The sequence below is a fragment of the Acomys russatus genome, chromosome 17, assembly GCF_903995435.1.
Source record: "Acomys russatus chromosome 17, mAcoRus1.1, whole genome shotgun sequence".
Taxonomy (NCBI): Eukaryota; Metazoa; Chordata; class Mammalia; order Rodentia; family Muridae; genus Acomys; species Acomys russatus.
Genome location: NC_067153.1, coordinates 42,585,343 through 42,612,449, shown reverse-complemented (window position 1 = coordinate 42,612,449; position 27,107 = coordinate 42,585,343). Strand labels below are relative to the sequence as shown.

Genomic DNA, 27,107 nt, shown 5'->3' with positions numbered 1-27,107 from the left:
CGACAGATGTGCAGGTGGCTGTAGCCATGCCTCTGCCACCAGTAGTCCACCCCAGGCTTCCCTGGTGTCTAGTGACCCTCTTACACAGTGCCAGCAGAGGCCGACCCACAGGTGGGAATAGGGGGTGGTGACAATGTGCTGGGCCAGGTGTATGATTGGCTCCTGTGAAGAAAGATGGCAAATGTCCCTTCCTGCCACTCCAGCAACAGGTGTTAGTCCTTCTGTGAGGTAGAGCCTGCTCAGCCCCCACATCTAGATGAGAAGTGGAGGCTTAGGGCAGGAGCACCTGTCAGGAGCAGAGCAGATGTGAATTCAGACCCGCCAGTCTTTGAAAACACCATGACACACTCCAAAAGGGTCCTGTAGTTTCTTGGTTAAGTACTGGGTATAAGCCTAAGAGCCAAGAATGTTCCAAGCATTAAGTGTCAGCACATATGCACATGAGCGCACACACGCCTGCATGCACACTTGGGTGACAGACACTTTTGGCTTTTTCAGAGACCGTGCATTTTCCCTAAGCCTCCCACATGCTCTTACCTACTTAAAGATTCTCCTGAAATACCTCAGAAGTAAAGTCGCAAATGGTGACTTAAGGTCAGTGTCACAAAGAACAAGGGCTTTCCAGACAGGCACACTAGCTGTGACAAGGCCATGGGCAGGCCTGTGTGTATCTCTTGGGGAAGAACAGGCGCCACCATGGGCCAGATGGCGTGGAGTTGAGCTTTTGGCACCCTGACTGTGGCACACTTACATTATTAAAAAGTGTGCTCTAGTCTGATGCAGCCTCTCTCAGGCATGTGCTCACTCACATGGGAGATTGATAAGGTTAGTCCAACTCAGTTGTGCTATTTTGGGTAGCATCCGTTCAGCAGGGTGTACTAATCGTGGCTAAATGCCTGGAGCGGCACCAGAATGATACAGGGTCATAAAAATCCCTCCTCCCTTTCTGTGTGGAGGCATGTCTGTAATAAGCCTCTTCCTCTGTAAGCCTTACCCGTTGTGGATTGCCAGGAGTATATGCAGTGATTAGGAAAAGCTGTTGGTGTTCATGAGTCATGGCCATAGCATATTTGGTTGGATAGTGTTGGCTGAGTCCTGGCTGGAGAGTGACAGTCCTAGAGAGCAGGCCCCCTCCCAGTACTCACACAGGGCTTGTGTCAGCCTGCCAGGAGTGAGAAAGAGCGCCATCTCCAAGAAGCAGCGCAGGCCTCATTACAGCCCCTGTTCAGGGCCCCAAAGCCAAGGAAGGAGGCAGAACTCGATTCTCTTAAAGAACTGCCACCTAGACTGCAATGTTTCATTGGTTTGCTGACTTACACGTCTATTCTGCAGCTTTAGGGATTGAACTCAGGGCCTTTGACCTGCTAAGCTAGTGCTTTTCCACTTAGCATACCTGCAGCCCTTAGACCTAATGTTGTGACTTGGCATCCTCCACTCCATGCTGCTGCTCCCTAGAACTGTCCTGGGGACTTTGCTGTAGAGGACTCTGGGAGCACCCCTGAGATCCTGTGAGCTTCCACAGACTGCGAGGCTGTAGGCACGATGGCCTTGAGGATGGTGTGCACCCCTGCCCTGCCTGGCAGCCTTGCTGGCTCTGAAGATGACTCAGCTTGGGTTGAAACGCTTATTTGGGAGATGCTGGAGCAGCTGCTTCCACACTGTAAGTCGTTCCCACTTGGGATTCACAGAGGGAAACAACGTGGAGCGCCCTGGCACCCCCTGCCAATGCTGCCGGAGGAAGGTGGCCAAGGAGCCGGTGAAGTGGCGGTACTGAATCTGGGAGCTCAGGATGGGTTGGGAGACAGGCTTTAACGCTAGTGAGCAGAGATGAATGGCCCATTGGATTTTGTGGAACAAGAAACCTGACCAGAAAGTGCAGTGAGATTGTGCTTGGTAACCAGCCAGCTCCTATGTAGAGACAAACAAGCCCTGCTAAAAGCCAAGTTGTGCAGCCGCCCAGAGTTAGAAGATAAGGGGAGCCATCTGTCCTCTGGGAAATGAGAAGACACCAGTGTGGTGGATGGTGCAGTCTGTGCCAAGCTTTGAGCCTTGTTTGAGGGTGTCCCCCCAGTGGGGTGCACCGAGGGTAGCTGCAGCATCAGAGAGGTGTCAATTAAGAGCATAGTGCTGCCTGGAAAGAGTACCCAGAAATCTTAGTGCTCAGCCAGGCCAGATTGCAGTCAGCTAAGACTGCACGCACTGGAAGGGGAGGTGGAGCCTCACATTACTGCCAGGTCATCTGAGCCACACTCGTGGTCAAATGTGTAGAAGGGCCATGTGTGTGCATGAAGTGAGGGAACTGCTCCAGGGCAACACTATAGCCAATAGCTCGCCACAGTCAGCTGAGTGACCTCGGGCCAAAGGTGGCAGCTCTCCTGCCTCCGTTCCAAGGCTCTAGCTTCTGTGGCCATCATGGAGAGCTGGGAACAGGGGCTGGTGTGTGACAGTAATCCATGTCACCTGCTCAGCACCTCTTGGCCAGGCACAGTGGACTGTGCCTATATTCCCAGGTATTTCAGACGGAAGCAGGAGCTTCAAGCCTGGACAGGCACGGCCTCAGAATACACGCCTGTGTGCAGCCCCTTCCTGGGCATCGTGGGGTCTGGTAGCCATGCAATGAAATTAGGCTTAGATGCAGGTTCAAGAAGGGCCCTGTGATGTGAGGCCTCCTGTGTCCACTGTAAATTGTTAAGAAAGGCTCACCGTCATGGCGATTTGCATTCATGCCTGTCGGTGCCTCTGAGAGAGGAAGCCCTTTGATTTCATTCTAGGATGATGAAGAAACATCTGACTTCTGCAGGGCTGGTGGTCATTTAAGCTGCAGTCCATCTGTTTATGAAAAGCCCTACCTGTCGTTAGATGCCCAGATACGGTGGGAGAGGAATGTGTCTAGAAAGAGTCTAGAAGCCGTGTCTTGGGAATAAAAAGAAAAGTCTAGAACTGCCATTGAGTCCCCTGGGAGCCAGAGAAAGAGATCAGCCACAGACTGAGTGACACATAGGTGCCTGCTTCACCAGCCTTGTCTCATTAACTTCCCTGCCATGGCTGTGGCTCCAGTCACTAGTAAGAACTTCTTTGCCCCAGGCTGTGCTGCTGGTCATTGAACGGGAACCAGCACTAGGCCTTCCAGCTCCTAGACCAGCTACAGGACCTAGTGGCTCTGGGGACAGTAGGTAGGGACCATCAAGACACCTAGTATGCCAAGAAGACCACCACCCAGCACTGTGCCTATTAATGCAGAGCAGGGTCTTTCAGAAGGGACCCTCCCTTGGTGACAGACCCAAATTGTCAGTGGTCACCTGTGCATTTGGCTTCCTTCATACCAGACAGGCTGTCATCAGCACTCAGAAGCTGTCCTTGCTAATTGGTAGCTCTCGGCTGCATCCTGGCCTGGCCCACAGTCAGTCTGTCTTGACAATGACAGTGTGTTCTTGCAGTATCTCGGGTTGACTCACCCTCCGTCTGCAGACTTGCTGGCCATTTGGGAAAGGAGGCAGAGGCGTTGAGATGGGAGGTGTCAGATTGTCACTGAGACATTTCTAATCTGTGATGTGTGGTTCTGAAGCCAACTCTTCCCGCCTGCTTTTCCTGTTTTCTGCAGCACCCCTGGGGAAAGACATTTTCTGCTCCCGCCAAGTTGGCAAGGCCTGCTTCCCGAGCTGGGCAGGCGCTGTGATTGCCGGGCCCAGCGCCTCCTGAAAGCCCTACTCTCCTCCTGAGGGCACACTGGGAGGATCATGGGAGAGACAGAAGGAAAGAAAGAGGAGGCTGACTATAAGCGGCTGCAGACCTTCCCCCTGGTCAGGGTAAGCCTCTGGAAAGAGAAAAGTGGCCACCAGGCCCCATGGCCTGCAGGTGGGTGGAGCTTGCAGTGAGGTGAACAGGGCTCTGCTGGCTCCAGATACCTAACAGTCACAGTGATTCATTCTGTCATCCATCCATTCATTCACCAAGTTGAGTTCAGGCCACCTGCTGTATGCCAGGTGTGATCCAGGCACTGTGGACATGGTGGCCAGCAAGGCAGATGATGGCTCAGGGCACAGTGGCAGGCAGTCGGTGCTATAAAGGTAAACTGAGCTGGTACAGGGGCCAACAGGCCAACACCTGGAAGAAGATCAGTGACCCCCAGCAAGTTAGGTGGCAGGCCTATCAGGGATCTGAGGAAGGATCTGCCCCTCGAAGCAGCAGCGGGCGGAGGAGACTGAGTGGGACGAGTTTGGCATCATCAACATGGCTGGCTTGAGCCCCTGAGGAATGGCAGGTGTGAGGGTCAGAGTGATGATGGTGGGTCAGCCTGCGCACGCCTGGCTGGCAGGCACTCGAGGAACGTGGTGAGGGATATGAATTCTGAGATCCAAGGAGCCGTGAGGCAACATGTGTATGGTGGCATTGTCTCATGTCATTAGTACTTAGGAGAGTGGATTTAGAGGAACGTGCTAAGATTGCCATTGCCCAGTGACATGAGAGGCAGTAGTCAAGCCCTGTCGTAGAGGTGTGAGGTTGGCTCTGGTGCTCACTGTGGGTGAGATCTGGATGCCTGGGCCAGAAAGTCAAGGATAGGCCAGGTGTTTTAGACAACCGAGTGAGGTTCACCTGAATAGGGGACAGGGAGGCTAGAGCCCACAGAGGGGGTGAAGACATGGACGCCCCCGCCCCCGCCCCAGAAAGCACAGCTGTGTGGAAAGACTCGGCTGAAGAGGGAAAGGATGAAGACAGGCCCAGGCCTCCATATGGGAGGAAAAGGAACCTGGCAAACCTCCTGAGAAAGAGGAGCCAAGGAACAAGGGGAAGCAGGGCCTCCAGGATTGGCCAGGCCATCCCTTCTAGCTCTGGAGAAAAGCCCGCATTCTCTGGTGGGTGCCCTCCCACGCATATCCCCTGCAGAGGGGCATGGCCCCAGGGCCTATAGCTCATCCCATCACACCTGCTTTGCCCCCGCCAGGGATAAGTCACTTGCCCAGGGCTGGGCCAAGGAAGCCACCTAGTGTCCATTCCTTAAGCTTAAGACTGAGAGGCTGGCCAGGAAGGCCAGGTCACGGCTAAGCCTCTCTCTGTTTGTCACCCCGCCCTGTCTCTAGCACTCGGACATGCCAGAGGAGATGCGAGTGGAGACCATGGAGCTTTGTGTCACAGCCTGTGAGAAGTTCTCCAACAACAACGAGGTACTGCCATCAGTGCAGGTGGCCCTCGTGCCTCTGACCCTGTGTGTGATAGGCTGCTCCACAGTCCTGCTAGAGCCTTGGTTGGAGGTGGTCACTGTTCTGGAAGGCCAGTGAGAGGAAAGGTCGGTTCTAGCCAGGTTACCAAGGGCCATATCCACCCCAGAGGGAGGGAAACCAGCAGGGTCTCCATACTGCCTCTGCCCCCCAGCTTCTCAAGTAGGCTGTTGGCTAGGGCATCTTCCTGGGCTCCATCCCAGCCATGAGCCTGCCAGGCATTCATCCATGACTTCATCCATCCATTCAGCAAGGGTGGAGTCCCAGCTCCACACCAGGTATCGCTCTCAGTCCTGGGAACATGGCCACAGGCTTCAGCCCTGCGGTGCCACTCATGAGGCTGTGGTGAGAAAGGGCGGGGGTGTGGCCACATGCCGTCCTCAGCTCTGAAACCAGAGTCCTAGTCTGTAGACTAGGGGAGAGGGCGCCTCTTCCCTGAGCCGCTGAGGTGATAGGAACACAGGCCTCTTCATGCTGAGGGAAGCTTTTGGAAAGAGCCTGCAGGGGAAGTGGAGCGCCATTGCTATGACGGGTCTTTCTGAGGCCTGTCACCCTTGCTGGGAACACGCTTTTCTCACGGCAGCCTGCAGGCCCGTGTTGCCCCCCCCCCCACTCTGTTATCACACCTGGCCTCCACAGCAGCCTGTGTCCCTTTGTTCTGCTTCACCACTGAGGGTGTTGGTGCTGCTCTGGAACCCAGAGTCACAGCCAGCCCTCAGCTCAGGCTTCCTCAAGCCTCTTTCTCTCTTTGCCTTCACCACTTCCTTCCTAACTGACGCGGTGTGCAGGTGCTGTTCCCCTGTCGTAGTCCTGCGAAGGCTGCTAAGAACATCTATGGCAATCTTGCAGGGGCAGACTGATGTCAGACGCAGGCAGCAGCCCGTTTCAGTGCCTGGCCTCGCCTTGTGTAGGAGCTGGCCTGTGCTTGCCACTGTCCCTCATTGGCACCCTCTCCTTTCCAGAGTGCTGCAAAGATGATCAAAGAGACAATGGACAAGAAGTTCGGCTCCTCCTGGCATGTGGTGATCGGCGAGGGCTTTGGGTTTGAGATCACCCACGAGGTGAAGAACCTCCTCTACCTGTACTTCGGGGGAACCCTGGCCGTGTGCGTGTGGAAGTGCTCCTGACATCTTCACTGTGGCTCTCCTGCCTCTCCTCTGGGCTGGGGAGCAGCCCTAGGCAGAGCCTGGCCCTTGCAAGGAGAGTTCAGTCTTGTCTTTTGTCTTGTGTACCAGTTTCCTGAGCCATGCCCGAGTGTGCATTTAGTGACATCTCCACCCCCGGGCTCTCTGTTTTCTCCCTGAGTCCTGAGCTGTGGACAGGCATCTCTGTGCATGAGGGGTGAGGCCATGGGATTTTTCTCCTTGGAATGGACTGGTACCACCTTTTCATCCCAGGAGCCCCAAAGCCCCTCTGCCCCCAGGACTGCTGGGAAGTATCTACTGCCCTCATCATCAGTGGCTCTGTGGAAGCAGCCTAAGAGGAGGCTCTTCTCATGAGACCCAGGGACTTCTCTCCTTGTCATTGGGGAAGGGGGCTCCCTCTCCCCTTCCCCAGCCTGACCCTGGACGAACAGACTACCACCTCCTACTGGACCAGCAATTCCCACTCCTGGCTTTGGCTTGAGGATCAGTCTTCCTGTCCCCTTCTCCCAGCCCGGGCCACATGAACCTTTCACATCACCTCCACCAGATCAGCTGCTTGGCTGAGAGCTAGGGCTGCGGTACAGAGCGAGTTCTCAAGGTGTCACTGAGCTCCGGTGAGACACCTAGGCCAGGAGTGCTCTCACCGCGGGGCCCCGTTAGCAGGGAAACCTGGCCTGCCAGGGACTTCATCAGGGACCGCATGCTATTTGTACTTCTTACCTTGCTGGCTTTTCTAGATTCTTTTTGAGTGTGGGAAGAAGGGTTTTAGTAGAAGGGTGAATCATATTTTACACAGCGGTCTTATTTATATAAACGTGTTGGTTTTTACAATTAAAATGACCAAAAACTAAACTTGGTCTATTAAAGTTTCTTGGAATAAGGGCTCTGTTCTGCCCTACTCAGCCTGTGTATCCAGTTGTAGCGGATTTCCATCAGATCTACTGGATGATGCGAAAAGACCAGTGTTCCTGGGGGGGGGGGGAGGTGTGTGTGTGTGTGTGTTCATGCACGTGCATGTGCACACACGTGCATAAGTGTCTAGAGAAGCGCCACTGTAGCCATCTGGGCAGATGTGAGGAATACGAATTACGCCTCCTGGACTGGGTGGGAGGCAGCTCCTTGGCCCTTTTGGCGCTGCTGCCAGAGAGATAAGCAGCCCTGTGCTTGGGACAGAAAGGGGAGACGAGGTGGGGTGGTGCAGGAGGCAGTGTGGGGAGGCGGTGAGGGGGCACCAGCCTGGAATAGTTATGGCTGATCAACGCCTGCCTTGCATCTGTTCTTCCCTTAATCTGCCACACGTGGGTGCTGGCAAGTGAGGCTGGTTTCCCCAGCAGCCAAGGTGGAGTGGTGGCTGAGATTATGGGCCCCCAAGGTCCCCAGATCTGGTTCTTCTGCTATGTGTAGGTCTCAGTAGCTTTGTCTGTGGAGTGGGTGTGACACTTGCCTCCAGAGGTTGCTGGAGCATTTGCACAGCTAACACCCCAGTGGTGTGCACTGTGCCATCACTGTGACACTTTCCCTGCCAGGTCATGCTGGCTCACCTGGGCTGGGACACTCAGCAGGATGGGGCTGGGGTAGTGTCCAACCCACACAGTATCACGTCAACATGGTCACTGTTGTCAGTGCAGTGGACCCCTCCTGCTCCCAGGGAGTGTGGTTGTGTGGCCACTGTCAGGCAGGTACAGATAGGGCACCACAGCAGGGTACCTCCCTGAGCAGTCCTCTTCTTCCTCCCCCTCCTCCTCCCTTTTCTGCTCCTCCCTTCCCCCTCCCAATCCCTTCCTCAACAGTGTGTGAAAACAAATTATATTTAAGGGTGAAAGTTAGAAAAGGCTATTGTTATAGCTGAAAATCAAGTGCCTGCTTCCCCCACATAAGGCCATCGTTCACTAGGAACAGCAGCAGATGGTCAGCTTTGGTTTTCAACATAACCCAGGATCAGCTGGTAAGAGTCTCAAGGGGCATGCTCTCCATTGGGATGACCTGGGGCTGCTGTGGGAGCGTGTCTTACGTCAGTTGATGTGGGAAGACCCAGCCCACTGTGGGTGGCACCATTCCTAGGGAGGGGAGCCAGTCTGCTCTTGACTGGATGTGATGTGACTGGCTGCTTCACACACAGTGACTGTAATCTGGGATTCTGACTGGCTGCTTCACACACAGTGACTGTAATCTGGGATTCTGACTGGCTGCTTCACACACAGTGACTGTAATCTGGGATTCTGCTAACATGTAACACACGAGACAGCAGAAAAGCCATACTTCCAAGTCACAAACCCGCTTAAAATGTGCAGGGCAAGCAATGGGGAAACAGCTCAGGGAAGTGCTTGCTGCACAGGCATGAGGGTCTGAGACAGATTCCCAACAGTGGTGTGAAATGCCCGCATGGCAAGCATGCACCCGTAACCCCTGTGGCATGCACACACTCAGAATAAGCAGAAATGTAATGAATCAGAGAGCAATTGAAGAGGACACCCAGTGTCAATCTCTGCCGAGTGTAGACACACACACACACACACTAAGGTGGCCCTCTAGTTATTGCCCAGCCCCTACCTTCATGATGTTCTCAATAAGTGCTTCTTGCTAAAAAGAGGAAAGTCCTTAGAGGACACCACAGTCATGTTTGCTTCTCAGATACCTCAGTCCACCTCAGCACAAGAACAATTACCAGGGATGGCTCAGTGGTTAAGAGTACTGACAGGTCCTCCAGAGGACCCAGATTCAATTCCCAGCACCCACATGCAGCTTACAACTCTCTGTAACTCGAAGCCCTGACACCCTCACAGAGATATATATGCAGGCTAAACATCAATGCACATAAAATAAAAAATAAATTTGTAAAAAGCAATTGCCAGTTTGAATGAAGCAGAGATAAACCATTAAAAAGATCCCTTTCAGCCGGGTGTGGAGGGAGGCAGTGGCAGGTGATTTCTGTGAGGTGAGTTGGAGGCCAGCCTGGTCTACAAAATGAGTCTAGGACAGCCAGGGCTGTTACACAGAGAAACCCTGTCTCGAAAAACAAAACAAAACAATCCATTTCCTGCCAGCTGCACTCGGTCATTGCCATTGGGTGTGTTTCCCTCCCTCCTGCCATTGGGTGTGTTTGTTTCCCTCCCTCCGAACATTTGTGCACAACATCAACAGCTAGCAAAGCCCTCGGCTCCTAGGACTGTAGCAGGTTCAGTGGATGCAGCAGTTGGAAACAGGAATCGCTCTGGTTCCATTAGCAGAAGTCAGAAGCCCAAAGCTACAGGATGATGAGTCCAACCTTTAGAACTGTGTAAGGTGATGCAGTTGTGTCTGCCACGAGTTTTTCCAGAAGGAGTGTGCTGTCCTTGAGGAAGCTGCCTCTGCTCGTGGGTGCCTGGACTGCCCAGGTGCCTTGTCAGGCTTTCTTATAGACTATTCCAACAGCTTACATGTTGCGTGCGCACACCATTGTACTTCTGGCTCAGAGATAGATTTCCCCCATGGTTGTATAGCTGGGTCACAGGGACCTTTTAAAGATTTACTTTCTTTTTAGTTTAAAAAATTTTGTCAGCCTGGTCTACAAAGTGAGTTCAGGACAGTTAAGGCTATACAGAGAAACCCTGTCTCGGAAAAAAAAAAAAATACTGTATTCATTTACTTTTAGTTTTTTAAGACAAAGTTTCTCTGTGTAGCCCTGGACTTGCTTTGTAGACTAAGCTGGCCTTGAACTCACAGCAAACCTCCTGCCTTTGCCTTTCTGAGTGCTGAGATTAAAGGCTTACACTGCCACACCTGGCTACTTTATTTTTAATTACGTGCACATGTGTATGCCTTTGTGTGGAAATATGAGCGTGTGAGTGCAGTTGCCAGCAAAGTCCAGAAGAGGGCATCAGTTCCCCTACAGCTGGAATTACATGTGGGTCTGAGCTGCCTGAAGTGGAAGCTAAAAAGCAAATGCTTTTAACTACTGAACCATCTCCCTAATTCTATTAAATAGCAAGAACACCAGTGTCATGATCTCTATCCAGTTTCCCAGTTTCACCTCTCAATGCTAGCAGCCTTCAAACACACTTTACTGTTCTCATCTTAATCACTGCCAGATTTCCATCCTTTTTAAAAAGTTTATTATGTATACGGTATTCTGACTGCATATATGCCTGCACGCCAGAAGAGGGCACCAGATCTCATTATAGATGGTTATAAGCCACCATGTGGTTGCTGGAAATTGAACTCAGGACCTTCAGAAGAACAGCCAGTGCTCTTAACCTCTGAGCCATCTCTCCGGCCCCTTATCTACTTCTTTCAACTATTCATTACTTTTTTACTGTGTGTATGTGTGTGTGTGTGTGTGTGTGTGTGTGTGTTGTGCATATGTGTGGGAAGGAGAACATAGGTGTATCATGTGTGTGTATATGGAAGGGGTGAGGAGTGTGGCATTATTCAGGGAGCAACTGTAGAAGTGAGTTCTGTCCTTTGACCTTGTGGGTCCCAGGGACAAAACTCAGGTCAGGCTTAGTGGCAAGCGCCTTCACCCACTCAGCCGTCTTGTCGGCCCTATTATTTGTTTTTGTTTGTTTGTCTCTTGTAGCACAGTCTGGCTTTGAGCTCCCTCCTGCGTCTACCTCCCAAGCACTGTATTGTGCCACCACACACAGTTCCTTCTACCATTTTAAGGATGCTTCTGTTTTGACAGGAGTCTCTGGCAAGTTCTTTTCAGGCCTATTTCTTTCTTCATTTTTCTTTTTAGATATTTATTTTATTCTATCTGTATATGGGTGTTTTGCCTACATGTTTGTATGTGTGTCAGATGCGGTCAGATCCCCTAGAATGGATGGTTGTGCGCCACCCTATAGCTATTGAGAACCAATAGCCTTGAACTCAGTGATCTGCCTGCTTCTACCTCCTAAGTGCTGGCACTAAAGGCATGCGCCGCCGCCACCACCACCTGGCCCCAGTCTAGTCCTTAAAGGCCTGTTCTGGCCAGCTGACTGAGACCTCTTCTTTTAAAAGTCTGTGGCATACATTTCCAGGGTATGTCCCCAGGGGATTCTTTTCTTGACCCCAGGAGCTCTGTGTTCTGAGGTCCATGCCAGCCATGGCCCCCCAGCATGTCCCCTTGGGGTATCCTACAGCTGAAGAAGAGAGGGACACAACTGCCAGGGGCCAGTGGCCAGGCAAGCGGGGCATAGACCTGGGAACTAAGACCAGTGTGCTGAGCAAGTCACTTGCTGGGAAAAGAAGGTGGGGCTCAGGGAAGGACAACTCACTGCCTAGGAGAAGGCGAGGAAGGCTGGGAGGCTCCCTGAAGAGGTCACACCCGACTGCACCTTAGCATTTTCTGGGGGAAGGTATTCTGTGAAAGTCCCCCATTTGGCAGCCCCTGGCTTTCCTCCCTTGTGACATGTAATCCTTAGCAGACCTTTGAGGTAGGAACCGCCCTCATTTGCAAGTAGAGAAACCAGTGTTCGGAGGATGAATAGTTAAGCCAAGAGGCCACCAGGAAACAGCTCCAGCTAGGCCCAGGTGGCCAGGCTCCTGGCCCTCCCTCCCAGCGCTGCTGCATTCTCAGCCCTTCTCCTTACCTCTGTCCTGCTGAGGGGCTCCACATGAAGGCACGGCTTTGGCTCGCCTATTGCTTAGCTACTGCTGCCCTCTGAGAAGGCACACGCCCCCACACTGTGGCTCTCCGCTGCCATCTGGGGTACAGGAACCCTGAATCCGAGTCTTGCAGGGTAAGAGTCTTGCCTTGTTACACACAGGTGGAAGCTGAATGCCAGTACTCCACCTGGGAGAGAAGTGAGGGTTCCTCGTCAGCTGAGAGAACAGCATCGTAGTGCCACAAAGACCACAAAAACCAAGGACCATAGGCTCCAGGGCGAGTGGAGGGTACTCAGGGACTGGCCCAGTGAGGTAGAGGGCTCCATGGCAACCAAGGAGGGTGGGTAGCCAGAGGGGCACAGCCTTGGAAGTTCGTGGGGCCTACAGAGAATCTTCTAGTAAATATTTCATGTTGTCTTGGAAGTGGGCAGAGAAACCCCAGGAGCTCAACCTACTTCCTGCTTCCCCTGGCCAACCTTCCAGCTGGGCAGGAAGTGTCTCCTCTGGTGGAGGAGTCCTGGTCCAAGCCAGGACTGTCCTACTCCAGCAGGAGAGCCTGACTGCACAGCAGAGCTCACTTCCTCAAGAGCCTTGGGGACACAGAGCGGCTAATGATGGCTGACTGGTAGCTTGGGACCCTAAATCTTTGCCCCAAGTTTGGAGGTGGGTGGTTGGTATAGCCACAAACCACCCCCCTGTTCTATTTTCCCTTTGTCTCCTCATCTTGTATTTAAAGCAACTACCTCCCACTGCCAGCTGCTTCTTCAATCCTTAGAAAGATGGTGGGGGTGGGGAGAGAGCAAGCCACGGAGGCACAAGGTTCATATTGTTAATAATAAGACCACTAGACTCTCGGGTGCACAGATGTGCTGGGTCTGGTTTGGTGGTTCTGTCCACTCTGCTACCGACACGTCTCTCTCAGAAGTGAAGACTCAGGCCCAGTGGCAACAGGGCAGAGCCCCAGAGCCCAGCTCAAAACTGCTCAGGTGGCTGTTGCCAGCTCGAGCCAGCTCCTCCCACCTCTGTGTCCTCATGTCATCTGCAGGATAAGGATGGCCCTCCTGCTCCAGGGCCTGTGGGGCCCAGAGAGTTGGCTGAGAAAGTCCAAGGATGTCCACATTGCTGGGCCTCATGCATGTGGGGCAGGGCTGGTATGTGGAGCCTCGGGCTCCATTTCTTACACAGAACAAAGCATTGGGGGGGGGGGGTCTGGAAGGCTGGGCTGAGTGGGGCAAGATGGCCACGCTTACTGTTCTTTTACCATCTAAGTCCTACAAAGTTAAATCAGGAAATGCAGGGTGACCAATGCACACCATTGGCCAGTGACAGAGATTACATGCAGCTGGGACCAGACCCTGGGCCCTCATCTCAAGTTGAAACAGGCTCCCACAGCGTGTGTGCCCGTGTGGGGGCTTTGCCACTGACCAGGGTGGCAAGCACTCCTGCTATGTGTCCTCCTAGCCTCAGGACAGCCTAGCGAAGCAGGCCAAGAAGCCTCATGGAAGAAATAACTCACAGACATCTTGTGACACACCAGTGTGGAGCAGGCTCAGAGTGGGGTTCTCACTGTGGGCTGGGAGCTCAGGGAGACAGCAAGAGTGTTCCAGGCCCCGCTCTACCGTCCCCTACAGTGCTGACACCTGTCTAGTCATTCTGCTGTGGTTTGGGTTTTGGTTTTTCGAGACAGAGTTTCACACCGCATCCCCCGTGCCTTGTCTTCCGCCATGGTATCAGCACCTGCTGCACCTTGGTTACTCTGTAACTGAGCAGTGCTGCGGCCCAGGGCTCCACGCACACCACAGTGCATGTGCAAGCCAGGTGTGGTTCCTCACACTTGTTATCCCAGCCCTTAGGAAGTTTAAGCAGGAGGATTGTCAGCAATCTGAGGCCAGCCTAGGTTACATAGCAATTTCCTGGCCAGCCTGGGCTAAAGCCTGATCCCCTCCCTGTCTCAAACAAACAGGCTGCTGGTAGTGGTGGCTCATACCTTTGATCCCAGCACTCTGGAGGCAGAGGCAGGTGGATCTCTGAGTTCGAGGCCAGCCTGGTCTATAGAGTTCCAGAACAGACAGGGATACACAGAAAAACTCTTGAGAAATCGAAAGTAAAAATAAAAAATAAACATGCATGTGACTAATGAGCAAGTGAATAAAAGAATGATCATTGGGAGGCTGGAGAGATGGCTCAGCAGTTAAGAGCACTGACTATTCTTTGAGGGGACTGGGGTTCAATTCCCAGCACCCACATGGCAGCTCACAACTGTCTGTAACTCCAAGATCTGACATCTTCACAGACATACATGCAGGCAAAACATCAATGCATGTAAAATAAAATATTTTTTAAAAAAGAATGATGACTGGGTTAGACAGGTGGAAGCATAGATAGATGGAAGGAGGATGGAGGGATGGAGGGATGGATGGGATGGATGGGATGGGTAAGTGGAGGGACGGAGGGATGGATGGGCAGGTGGGTGAAGGGATAAGTGGATGGAGGGATGGAGGGATGGATGGGCAGGTGGGTGAAGGGATAAGTGGATGGAGGGATGGATGGGCAGGTGGGTGAAGGGATAAGTGGATGGAGGGATGGAGGTATACATTGGTGGGTGGTCTGAGTACATGGACTCAGAAGGGGACTCCTGAAGGAGAGCTGGCAGCTAGGAGTGCTGGGCAGGACAGGCTCACATTCCCAGCAGGAGCCCTCTGTGAAACTTCTGGAGTCCTCCCTGACCACACTGAGGACAGCATCTCCTGGATTTGAAGCCTTCAGGTCTGGAGTACCCGCAGAAGCAAAGGAACCTTCTGCTGCGTATGGACCCTTGGCAGGCTTGAGGCGACGTACACAGCTGTTGCTCAATCAATGGGTTGTAGGAGGCATAGAGGTCCTTGAACTCGCAGATAAACACTAGAGGAACCTGGAATGTCAAACACAGGGTTGCTCCTTCACAGGAAGGGGTGCACAACCTGCTACGCCGGCCACATGTCTGGTGGGTCAGCATCTGTGAGGTTGACCGGGATTCCTGGCCACAAAGTCCAGTTCCTATGCAGACACAGCCCAGCAGACAGGCTGCAGTGATCCATGTGCCTGGCCAGGGACCAGCGCTCTGCCTCCTATCTGAGTGAACCCAATGTTCAGAATAGGGCCACAGCTGCTTCCTCAGGCTCTCTGGACCCCATGAAGTCCCTCTATCCCATATACCCTCTTTCTTCTTCCTCTATCCCACTTTGTTAAAAGCCACATGTGCTGCTGGGCCCTGGAGAGGTTGGCATAAGCCATTCCTGTCATGAAACAGCCAGAGCATTAACTACAAACCCAGCTGACATGAGCAGGAAGCTCCATGTCCGAGATGCCAGGGAGCATGGAGGAGGGGTGGCCTCCCAGGAAGCACTGGCCCCAGGGGCTGTATACATGAATCACTTCATTGGTGAGGGGAGGTTTAGAGGGCCCTAGGGAAGTGAGGAGGGTCCCAGGTTTTCAGTCAAGATGCTGTGAGTAGGGAGTGCACACAGGCATGATAGGCTGGATGAGACTCATGAACAGGAGAAAGCAGCCTGGAGCAGTGGGCAGCGAGTCTTACAAGGTGGCAGGCCACTGATTAAGGACTGAGAACTCAGGCTCCTTCCCCCAGCTTTGAGGGTCTGGGGGCAGGGGTGGGGGTCAGAAGCAAGAAAGCCAGGCCAGTAAGAACCTGCCCCTACTAGCTGAAAATGGAGCTGGGCTGCAAGCCATGGCACAGGCACAGGAGGGCAGCAGCCTCTTCACACAGTCCTCACTTGTACCCTGAGCCTACTGACGGGTGCGGGCATATAACCCCCCAGACCCAAAATCCCCCATTGCCCTAGATAACAGCAGCTCCCCAGCCTGGCTTGCAAGACACATAGCTTGGTGCCTTCACCTCTCCCTAGGGCCAAGGTTCCTGGCACCCTAGCTCTAAGGCCTGAAACCCCGGGCCTTGCAGGGCAGGCGCCATAGGAAGCCCATGACATGGGACACCAGTGCCACCTTCACATGATCCAGGTGAGCTGGACCCAGCTGGGCCCCCTGTGGCAGAAGAGAAGTTCATGATGTTAAGTAAAAGTAGGCCCATCTTGCATCCCCCAGGAGCTCTGACCTCCATAGGTTAATTCTTCAGCTATGCCTCAGCCATTATGCTTTCTGAGAGAAGTCTCTACCGCTCAGCTTTCTGCTGCAGGCGGTGCAGGGCGGCCTCTTGTGGCCATATGTGGGCACAACATGGCTCTCGGTGCCTGCTGGAGCTTGCCCGGGAGGAGTGAGTGCAGGCCTCTGGCTGCTTCTTCAAGCTCATCAGGCCAAAAGAGAAGAGATGTGGCCGTTTTGAGTCAGCCAGAAACAGACTTCTGCTCTTCATTCACAAACATCTATTGTGCACTTCCTCCATGCACAACAGCAGGCCTGGTGAGGCAGAGGGTGGGCAGCATTGTCCAGAGCGTGCCAAGTGGGCACAGAGGGAGGAAGCGATGTTAATTTAGAGAAACTTTGACCAGTGAGGTCCCACAAGCTGCCAGGAGGCTCTTAGGGCTCAGCATAAAGTGATACTTACCTTATGGTGAGCGCTCAGTTAGCACAAAGAGACCCAGGGACATATTCTGGGCATCTTCTCCAGGGCAGTCACCCAGCCCACACACGACTCCTCCAGAGATCAGCTGCTGACCGCCAGGGCAATCAGTAGACTGAGAACCCGGGGTTTGCACTCAGGGCTGGTCATGTGGGCACCCTCTGCCTCACACATCCGAAGTTCCCAACTGACGGGAGGGCAGTCTGTCTGCATAGCGCAGTGTTTGAACAGACGGGTTGGGCACAGAAAGCTGGCCTTTCTCATAACATGATGGGACTCTTACCCAGATCCAGCTACCTGGAAGCCAGCTAGCTGGGGGCAGACGTACCAGATGGCAGAAAGGGGGGCAGACTATGAGAGTGAATGAAGCAAGGTGACCTGAGCAGGCTGTGTGTGTGCGCAACACCCCAACACCAGGTAGGAGAGAAAGGTTAGTGGGGAAAGGGAAGTAGTTGTCCTTAGCTGCTTCCTGCTGGTTAGAGTTGTTGGGTCCCTTAAGGCAAGTCCAATCCTTGTTTCCGGATGTCTCCAACTTCATCTCATCAAACTGCAGCAACAGCAGCCAGGGGCAGCAGGGAGAAGCACCAGCAGCCTTCTGCTTTATCGGAGCCTCCAGGCTCTCTCTGGGTCTGGCATTTATTCTCAGTGGCAAAGACCACACCCCCACACGAGGCAGTTCCCAGCTGACAAAGATCATGAGCCCTCTCATGGCAAGGCAGTTATCAGCTGTGGACAAACTGGAGCGGCCCTCATATCCCACACCTGGGATTAAAACAAAACAAAACAAAAAACATGTTTACATATCATAAACCAAAACTTCTACAACAGGCCAGCAACCCTAGCAAAGTGGGGAAAGATTGCTGGGGCTTCTCAGCTGTCAGCCTAGCTGAAAAACACAAGCTCCAGTGTCAGGGAGGGGCCCTGCCTCAAAGGAGTAATGGTAGAGAGTGGTTAAGAGGATGCCCTCAGCTGGGCATGGTGGCACACGCCTTTAATCCCAGCACTGGGGAGGCAGAGGCAGGTGGCTCGCTGTGAGTTCAAGGCCAGCCTGGTCTGCAAAGGGAGTCCAGGACAGCCAAGGCTACACAGAGAAACCCTGTCTCGAAAAACCAAAACCAAAAAAAAAAAAAAAAAAAAAAGGATGCCCTCATTTGATCTCACTATGGAATTGTTTGAGTTTGGGGAGAGATGTGGAAGCCAGCTGATAATCTAAGGAGTAAGTCCTAGGAGCAGGCAGTGCCCTCCTGATGAATAACCAAGGTCACCCTGGCTCCAGAACAAAGCTGTTGAGACTCAGAAGGGGAGGGTGCTGAGAAGAGGAGTGGGAAGGGACAGGAAAGGGAAGAAAGGAGAAGCTGGAGTGTGGTGGACTATCAGGCGCTGGGCAATAAGATAAAGGCCTGCAGGACCCTCAGAGCCTGCATGGCTGGATCTTGGCAATCAGTGGGAAAAGAAAGGAGGCAAGTCAGACGGATACATGTGCACTAGTCCCCCCCCCCAGGAGGCAAGTCAGACAGATACATGTGCACTAGTCCCCCCCACAGGAGGCAAGTCAGACGGATACATGTGCACTAGTCCCCCCCCCCACAGGAGGCAACAAGTCGGCGCAGGCCCCCCACAGAGGCAAGTCAGACGGATACATGTGCACTAGTCCCCCCCCCAGGAGGCAAGTCAGACGGATACATGTGCACTAGTCCCCCCCCAGGAGGCAAGTCAGACGGATACATGTGCACTAGTCCCCCCCCACACAGGAGGCAAGTCAGACGGATACATGTGCACTAGTCCCCCCCCACACAGGAGGCAAGTCAGACGGATACATGTGCACTAGTCCCCCCCCACACAGGAGGCAAGTCAGACGGATACATGTGCACTAGCCCCCCCCACAGGAGGCAAGTCAGACGGATACATGTGCACTAGTCCCCCCCCCAGGAGGCAAGTCAGACGGATACATGTGCACTAGTCCCCCCCCCCCCACAGGAGGCAAGTCAGACGGATACATGTGCACTAGTCCCCCCCACAGGAGGCAAGTCAGACAGATACATGTGCACTAGTCCCCCCCCACAGGAGGCAAGTCAGACAGATACATGTGCACTAGTCCCCCCCCCAGGAGGCAAGTCAGACGGATACATGTGCACTAGTCCCCCCCCCCAGGAGGCAAGTCAGACAGATACATGTGCACTAGTCCCCCCCCCCACAGGAGGCAAGTCAGACGGATACATGTGCACTAGTCCCCCCCCCCCACAGGAGGCAAGTCAGACGGATACATGTGCACTAGTCCCCCCCCCACAGGAGGCAAGTCAGACGGATACATGTGCACTAGTCCCCCCCTCCCACAGGAGGCAAGTCAGATGGATACATGTGCACTAGTCCCCCCCCCAGGAGGCAAGTCAGACAGATACATGTGCACTAGTCCCCCCCCACACAGGAGGCAAGTCAGACGGATACATGTGCACTAGTCCCCCCCACAGGAGGCAAGTCAGACGGATACATGTGCACTAGTCCCCCCCCCACAGGAGGCAAGTCAGACGGATACATGTGCACTAGTCCCCCCCCCCACAGGAGGCAAGTCAGACGGATACATGTGCACTAGTCCCCCCCCACACACAGGAGGCAAGTCAGACGGATACATGTGCACTAGTCCCCCCCCCACAGGAGGCAAGTCAGACGGATACATGTGCACTAGTCCCCCCCCCACAGGAGGCAAGTCAGACGGATACATGTGCACTAGTCCCCCCCCCACAGGAGGCAAGTCAGACGGATACATGTGCATTAGTCCCCCCCCCACAGGAGGCAAGTCAGACGGATACATGTGCACTAGTCCCCCCCCCACAGGAGGCAAGTCAGATGGATACATGTGCACTAGTCCCCCCCCACAGGAGGCAAGTCAGAGGATACATGTGCACTAGTCCCCCCCACAGGAGGCAAGTCAGACGGATACATGTGCACTAGTCCCCCCCCACACAGGAGGCAAGTCAGACGGATACATGTGCACTAGTCCCCCCCCCACAGGAGGCAAGTCAGACGGATACATGTGCACTAGCCACCCCCCCACAGGAGGCAAGTCAGACGGATACATGTGCACTAGTCCCCCCCCCCACAGGAGGCAAGTCAGACAGATACATGTGCACTAGTCGCCCCCCCCACAGGAGGCAAGTCAGACGGATACATGTGCACTAGTCCCCCCCCCCCAGGAGGCAAGTCAGACGGATACATGTGCACTAGTCCCCCCCCCCCCACACACACACACATAAGCCCTCCTTCTCCAATTGGCAGCTCCTGGCCACTGAGCCACAAAGCCTGGAGTCTAAGGCCTCCTGGAGGTCTTCGTATGGCAACTGGATGCCGTACTGCCTACAGCGCCTGGGCATGCACGAGTGGGAGGTGTTGGCAGCAAGGACTGACTGGCTGAGCAGAACACACCGCCACACACACGGGCTTTTGCAGCACTGCCCGTACCCCACAAAGACTGGCCACCTCATGCAAGCAGGAAGTACAGTCCTGAGGAAACAGGGACACTGTGAGGATGTGATGGACACAGGTTTTCTGGGGTCCTAGGTTGGGATGCCTTCATTGTAGACAGGAGACCTCCAGCCCTGTGTGCTTTCTGGGGAGCATTCCAGGGGCTTATTTTGGATGCTGGGGGAGGGGCGGGGCCTCTCAGTGTTCATCCTTGCTCAGGGAAGCAGGCTGGACATGCATAACAACACTGCTGTGCCAACCCTGCATCCTCAATGCCTTCATGGATCCTTCTCCCCAGGCTGTGGACGACCTTCGCTCTGCCACCCTGCCTCCATAGCCACCTGTCAGGAAGACAACGAGAAGAAGGTATGTCCCCACTTTGCAGATATGAAAACTGAGGCCAAATAGCCAAAGCCTGGAGGGTGAGGATGGATGTTTGCTGGGGAAGAAATTTGATTTATACTGGGGCCTCCCAGGCTACCAAAGGGACCAGGTGGAGGTCTCAGCAGCAGGGTCAGGATGGGCCTGAGGGGGGGCCTCTGCAAGCTATCTTAGTGGGCTTGCTCCTTTCACAGCTGCCTATTAACTGAGCTGTCCCCTCTTGCCCCTCTTCCCTTGGCCACTCCTCTCATATTTGGGGTACCTTTTCTAGGAGTTCCTTGACCCTTCATGTTGGGTTTTGGTCTGGTGCTACATGTTCGAATGCTAAATTCTGACCCCCGAGGTCTGGTTTCAGTCCAGATGAGCACATTCTCACGTACACCAAGTGGTGTTGTGTAAACCTTGCTCCCCAATTTAAAGTTGGTCGGTTAATAAAATAGCTAGAGGCCTGTAACTGGGCAGAAGAGAAGTAGGTGGATCTTAGGTTCCTGGGCTTGGAGTCAGATAGGGACCATGATGGAGAGAGAGGCAGGGGAGGAAGCAGGAGAGAAGGAAGTCACCACGGGGCAGCACAGACCATGAGCACCTGGCCATGAGGGCTGTCCTGATGGAGCAGAGCAGCCCAGGCAGGAACGATTATGGCAGGTACCTTGGGGTGTGTAACCGGGAAATAGCAAAATAGCTTGGAGGGTTGAAACCTGTCCAGATATTGTGTCTTAAAGCTTATTATAAATCTAAAAGGCCCCTGTGTCTTTTATTCAGGAACTAAATGGTCTGAAGTGGGGTAGAAAACCCAAATAGTTATTTAGGAGCAAAAGGAGTGTGGCGAACCCCCTGGAAAACAGTTCTAGAAGTCCATAGAAACATTACTACTTCTCCTTCTTATTCTTGTTCTTATTATTATTAGCATTGTCAGGAAGAGGAAGAGAAGGAGGAGGAGGAGGAGGAAGAAGAAGAAGAAAAGAGAAAGAAATAGATGTAATAAAGTTTGAAGTATGTTTGCCTTTTTTCTTTTTCCCGAGACAAGGTTTCTCTGTGTAGCCCTGACTGTCCTGGACTCGCTTTGTAGACCAGGCTGGCCTCAAACTCACAGTGATCTGCCTGCCTCTGCCTCCCAAATGCTGGGATTAAAGGCGTGCGCCACCATGCCTGGCCCTTTCACTTTCTTGTTGTTGTTGTTGTTTTGAAACAGGGTTTCTCTGTGTAGCCTTGGCTGTCCTGGACTCTCTTTGTAGACCAGGCTGGCCTCAAACTCACAGCGATCTGCCTGCCGCTGCCTCCTGAGTGCTGAGATTAAAGGTGTGCGCCACCATGCCTGGCCCATTTTCTTTTCTTTTTTTTTTTTTTAAGACAGGGTCTCACTATGTACCCCGACTGGCTTGGAACTCACTAGGTAGGTCAGGCTGGCCCCACACTCACAAGATCCCTCTACCTTTGCAGCCTGAGTGCTGGGATAAAGAGCAAGCACCACTATGCCTGCTCCACTTTGAGTTTTGAGGCAGTCTCTCACTGAACCTAGAGCTCACGGATTGGCTGGCTGGCCAGCCAATCGCAGGGACCCTCTTCTCTCTGCCTCCCCAGTGCTGGCCCATAAACCGGTTTGTGTGCTTGCTGGAGATCTGAACTCAGGTCCTTATGCTTGCAAAGCAAGTACTTTACTGGCTGACCATCTTCCTAGCCGTGAGAGAGAACTTAAAAACAAAACACATATGCTGTTGAAGTCATACTCAGGACTTGGTTATGGGGCTTGCTGTGGCCTGGCACCCGCCTGGGACTTAGGTTGTGCTATGATGTGCTGCATCTGGTCAAAGTTCATCCCTACAGCCTCATGCCCTGTCCAGCCTGACAGCGCCAGAGCAGAGCTGCAATGACTGAGCACCAAATCAGGCGTGGTGGCGCACACCTGTAATCTCAGCACTAGGGGAGGCAGAGGCAGGTGGATCTCTGTGAGTTCGAAGCCAGCCTGGTCTACAGAGTGAGTTCCAGGACAGCCAGGGCTACACAGAGAAACCCTGTCTCAAAAAATGAGACAAAATGAAACAAACAAAACCAAATGCCAACCTCACCACTGATAGAGCCTTCCCCGTGGTCCACACGCTATACTAAGCTTTTCCACACATCAGTTACATTGTTCAGATGGGGACATCAAGGTTGACAAAAGTTAAACAACATACCCACTTGTTCTTTAGGAGTGTCTGAGTCACGAGACAGATTTCTGAAGCACTGGGTCAGTAATGTCACTGCAGCAGCTGCAGCAGCTTCTGTTTACGTCAGAAGAACAGCCTCCCATAGCCATGGGACAAACACCTGCGCTCTGACCTATACAGCCATGTTCAAGGACCCTAGGCCTGCCCCCGCCTTCCTTCTGGGTGTTCAGTCCATGCAGGCCATTCCTCTAGGGCCCATCCCAGAATAGAGAGCAAGGGGCACAGGGATAGAGGGACGTGCAGTGTGTGGGAGCAAGCATGGAAGCCGCAGCTCTGCCTGGCAACATGAGTCGGGAAGTGTCAGGGGAGACACCCAGAAACCTGTCACTGAATGATTGGCAGGACAAGCCAGGCCCCAGCCCAACCCGGGCAAGGCCTTAGCCTTCAGAGACACCTTGGGCAAGGCTCTGGGAGTGCAATTGAGGCCCACGAGGGTCAGGAGTTGGGGGGGGGGGGGGACACTGCATCCAAGGCCACCTGAAGGCTGTGCCAGGAAGTCAAGTGACCGAAGTCCTAGAAGGTGTGCTTAGTGAGCATTTATTAGACACCAGACACTGTAATAGGCATGGGGGTCAGAGACGATGAAGACATGGTCATTCCAAAGAGTCTAGACCAACTGCTGTGTGCCTGGGAGTGTCCACCTCAGTCAGAGACCCACATCCCTGACCTACTGTAGCATGTACTCCCTATGCCTTTCTCTCCTCCAAGCAGACTCCTTCCATAAAACAGCTTTACTGGGCTGGCCTCTGTTAACAGACTCTTCAATTTGTTGGATCAAAGAGCCTGTGGGTACCATGTCAGGGGTGGGTAGGGTGCAGCCGCATCCCACGTCAGATCCCAAAGGAGGCAGAGAAACAGCCCCTGGGACTTGGGGGCACCAGTTTCTCAGGAGTTCCCACCCTCTGATAGCTGCCAAACCTGTTCGTGTACCCAGAAAACATGACATGAAAGTCCCCGCCCTGCCAAGTCGGCCTGTGATGGTTAAATGACAGACGCCAACACCCCAACTGCCGGCTGATGCTGACGTGGGGCGGGGAGATGTGGAGGTGGCCTTGGTTGCACAGAGGTGAGGGGGCTTCCCACAAGAGCACTGAGCACTTGTCACTGGCCATGAAGTAAGCAGAGTCACATAGCTCGTTCCACCACCACGTGGGGTGTACCAAGGGAAGCCCCCCAGCCTTGGCTACAGGTCAAGGACGAACTGAGGGCCCTGTGTCCGCCCCACAATGCCTGTGCATTGAAGTCTTTGCTGTTCTCCTCGCCTGACCTCACGGGGAGGCAGCAGAGTCCAGAAGGCCTTATTAACTTCTTCAAGGCCACAGTCACTTGGTGTGGCAAACAGAACGACTTATTATTTGCGTTTTATAAAAAGAGGAAACGGTTCAGAGAGGTTATGTGACTTACCCTGGATGAGCAAGCAGGGCACTTGGCCTACATCAGAGTAATAGAGTCCTTGACGTTGTCCCACCACACTCCACTGCAGTAGACCTTCTCCCACACTCTCCTGGAGAAGAAGGGGGCCAGTAGGCAGGGACCGTCCCGCGGGTCCTGTGGTGGGGGCGGTGTAGTCTTTGGCTCACCCCACTGAGCTCTATCTCACTCTTGGTATGTCTCGTGCAGGCAGCTTCATCAAGCACACTGGTTAGTTTCTGCCAATTTGACACAAACCTAAACTTATCTGGGATGAGGGACCCTCAGGTGAAGAACCGCCTCCATCAGATTAGCCTGTAGGCAAGTCTGAGAGGGGAGTTTCTTGATTGGTAATTGATGTGGGAGGGCCCATTGTGGGCGGCACTGTCTCTATCCAGGCAGTCCTGGGTAGTATAAGAATGCAATCTGAAGCCGGGTAGGGGTGGCGCACGCCTTTAATCCCAGCACTTGGGAGGCAGAGGCAGGCAGATCGCTGTGAGTTCGAGGCCAACCTGGTCTACAAAGTGAGTCCAGGACAATCAAAGCTACACAGAGAAACCCTGTCTCGAAAAAAAAAAAAAAAGCCCCCCCCCAAAAGAATGCAATCTGAGGGAACCCATGGGGAACACGCCAGGAAGCAGCATCTCTTCATGGTCCCTGCCTTTGCTCCTACCTTTGCTCCTGCCTCAGCAGCTGCCCTGACTTCCCTCAGTGATGGACTGCAACAGATGTGTGAGGCAAAGAAGCTTTTTCCTCCTTTAAGTTGCTTTTGCCAGTGTTTTATCACAGCAACAGAGAACCAAACCAGAACATCAAGTACATGTTGATTTCTTATAAATCAAGAAAACCGGGGCTGGAGAGATGGCTCTGCAGTTAAGAGCACTGGCTGCTCTTCCAGAGGACTTGAATTCAATTCCCAGCACCCACATGGCAGCTCACAACTGTCCGTAACTCCTGTTCCAGGGGATCTGACACCCTCACACAGACATACATGCAGGCAAAACACCAATGTACATTAAAAATAAATAAATAAAATTTAAAAAAAAGAAAAGCATTACACATAATAATAAAGTATCATCTTTATACCCACATGGGTAGAAACATAACTTTATTTTTCTAGAGCTGGAGATGGAACCCAGGCCCTTGTGCTCCAATCATGGAGCTATAATATGAGGGAAGGCACCACTAGAGGCCTACTAAAATAAATAAATTAAAAAAAAAAAAAAAAAAAAAGACAAAAAGTCAGAATGTGGCAGGGCACGATGGTGCACGCCCGTAATCCCAGCACTCTGGGAGGCAGAGGCAGGTGGATCTCTATGAGTTTGAGGCCAGCCTGGTCTACAAAGCAAGTCCAGGACAGCCAGGGCTACACAGAGAAATACTGTCTCAAAAACAAACAAATAAAACAGTCAGAATGTGGCCAGCCGTTCATGGCCAGGGTTGTCCTCTGTGATCCTCCTGTTCTTGGGGCAAGCCCCCCTCCCCAACACTGGAATGATGAGAGAAAAGACAGGGAAAGTAACAGGGACCCAAGGGTGGCAGAGAGAAGGCTGCCTTATGAATGACGGATTTCTCCAGAAGGGATGGAGGGTGGCAAGAGGCAGAAATGAAGGGGACACAGGTCTGTAATCTATCTTGAAGGCCTGATAGGGGCTGTGGTGACAATGGTCAGGAGACAGACGGTGAGGATCCCAGCACAAGCACGAGAGTGTGGAATACCAAAGGCAAAGAGTTCCCTAAATCCCCACATTCATTTCCCCACGGTGGCTATGACAAATGGGTACAAACTTGGTGACTTGGAGTGACAGAAATGTCAGTTCTGGAGACTTGAAATGTGTGATCTGTCAGGAATCCATCCATACTGCCCCCTTTCCCCTAGCCCTGCCTTCTCCTGAAAAGAATTCTAGTCACAAGGCCCCTGATAATCCCGGATCATCTCACTCCAAAACCTTTAATCATTTCTGAGAAGCTCTTCCATTCAGGCTCCAATCACAGAAGCCAGGATTAGCACCTGCTCATGTGTGGCGGCCTACCACACACGGAGAGCTTGCCTGCAGCCAGCCCATGGGCACGAGCCAGTGAGCCACAGAGCAGCACCTGGGAGTAAAAAGAAGTATGCTGTGCACTGGAGGTCTCCTTGATCTGAGCTTGGACAGAACAGGGAATTAAGAGTCCCTCCTTTAGCCTGGATGCCTTTAATCCCAGCACTCGGGAGGCAGAGGCAGAGGCAGGTGGATCACTGTGAGTTCAAGGCCAGCCTGGTCTACAAAGGGAGTCCAGGATAGCCAAGGCTACACAAAGAAACCCTGTCTCAAAAAACCAACAACAAACAAAACAAAACAAAACAAAAACCCAAAAAAACAAAACAAACAAACAAAACCCCAAAAGACTGCACCCATGTGTCCTGTCATAGCCGAACCTGCGGCTTTGTGGGGGCATTGGGTAACAGGGAATCGGGCACTTATTCCAGGGGGTTGGGAAGGAGAAGGATGTGTGGTCAGCCCTAACTTTTCTTGCCACCGGCTGTGGATGGCACCCTCCTTAAAACAGAAAAGCTTCTGTGAAACTTGGGGTTTCTGGCTGGACATGGTGGCACAAGCCTTTAATTTCAGCACTGAGGTAGGCGGATCTCAGAGTTCGAGGCCAGCTGGGTCTACAAAGTGAGTTCTAGGACAGCCAGGGCCGTTACACAGTAAAAATTTTTCTCGAAAAGCAAAAACAAACAAACAGCAAAAATCAGTGGTTCTGAAATTTGGGTACTATCCTGTCCATCCTGGAACACAAAATCCAACCTTAAAATGAAACAATATGGCCGGGTATGGTGGCGCATGCCTTTAATGCCAGTGATAGAGGCAGGCGGGATCATTGTGAGTTCGAGGGCAGCCTGGTCTACAGAGTGAGTCCAAGACCGCTGGGGCTCCACGGCGAAACTCTGTCTCGAAAAACCAAAAAACAAACAAACAAAACAGTATTAATCTTCTAATCTCAATTTCACCTCTGGGTGGCTCTACACAAGAAACAGAAAACTTCTACGAATCTGTTTCCTTCTCTTAAAAGGGGCAGACTCGGTTAGAAGTAGCAAGTGTCCAAACCATCCACGCACCTACCTTCGGCCTCGGGACAGGGACCCTTCCCGGGGCTAATTCCCACT

General features: G+C 53.0%; 1 protein-coding gene across 1 annotated transcript; it reads left to right on the top strand.

Moving 5' to 3' along the window:
- Positions 1–3,404: 3,404 nt before the first annotated feature.
- Positions 3,405–7,222, top strand: Dnal4 (dynein axonemal light chain 4). Its single transcript, XM_051160000.1, has 3 exons — positions 3,405–3,806; positions 5,079–5,162; positions 6,179–7,222. Exons 1-3 carry the CDS (start codon positions 3,738–3,740, stop codon positions 6,341–6,343), a joined length of 318 nt encoding a protein of 105 aa, XP_051015957.1. The 5' UTR covers positions 3,405–3,737; the 3' UTR covers positions 6,344–7,222.
- The last annotated feature ends 19,885 nt before the right edge of the window (positions 7,223–27,107 follow it).

What these genes read in the sequence shown, in the direction of transcription:
- Dnal4 (XM_051160000.1), top strand. Translation starts at nt 3,738, where the DNA reads ATGGGAGAGACAGAAGGAAAGAAAGAGGAGGCTGACTATAAGCGGCTG. An exon ending in AGACCTTCCCCCTGGTCAGG is followed by an intron (nt 3,807 to 5,078) that starts GTAAGCCTCTGG and finishes CCCTGTCTCTAG; the next exon opens with CACTCGGACATGCCAGAGGA. An exon ending in AGTTCTCCAACAACAACGAG is followed by an intron (nt 5,163 to 6,178) that starts GTACTGCCATCA and finishes TCTCCTTTCCAG; the next exon opens with AGTGCTGCAAAGATGATCAA.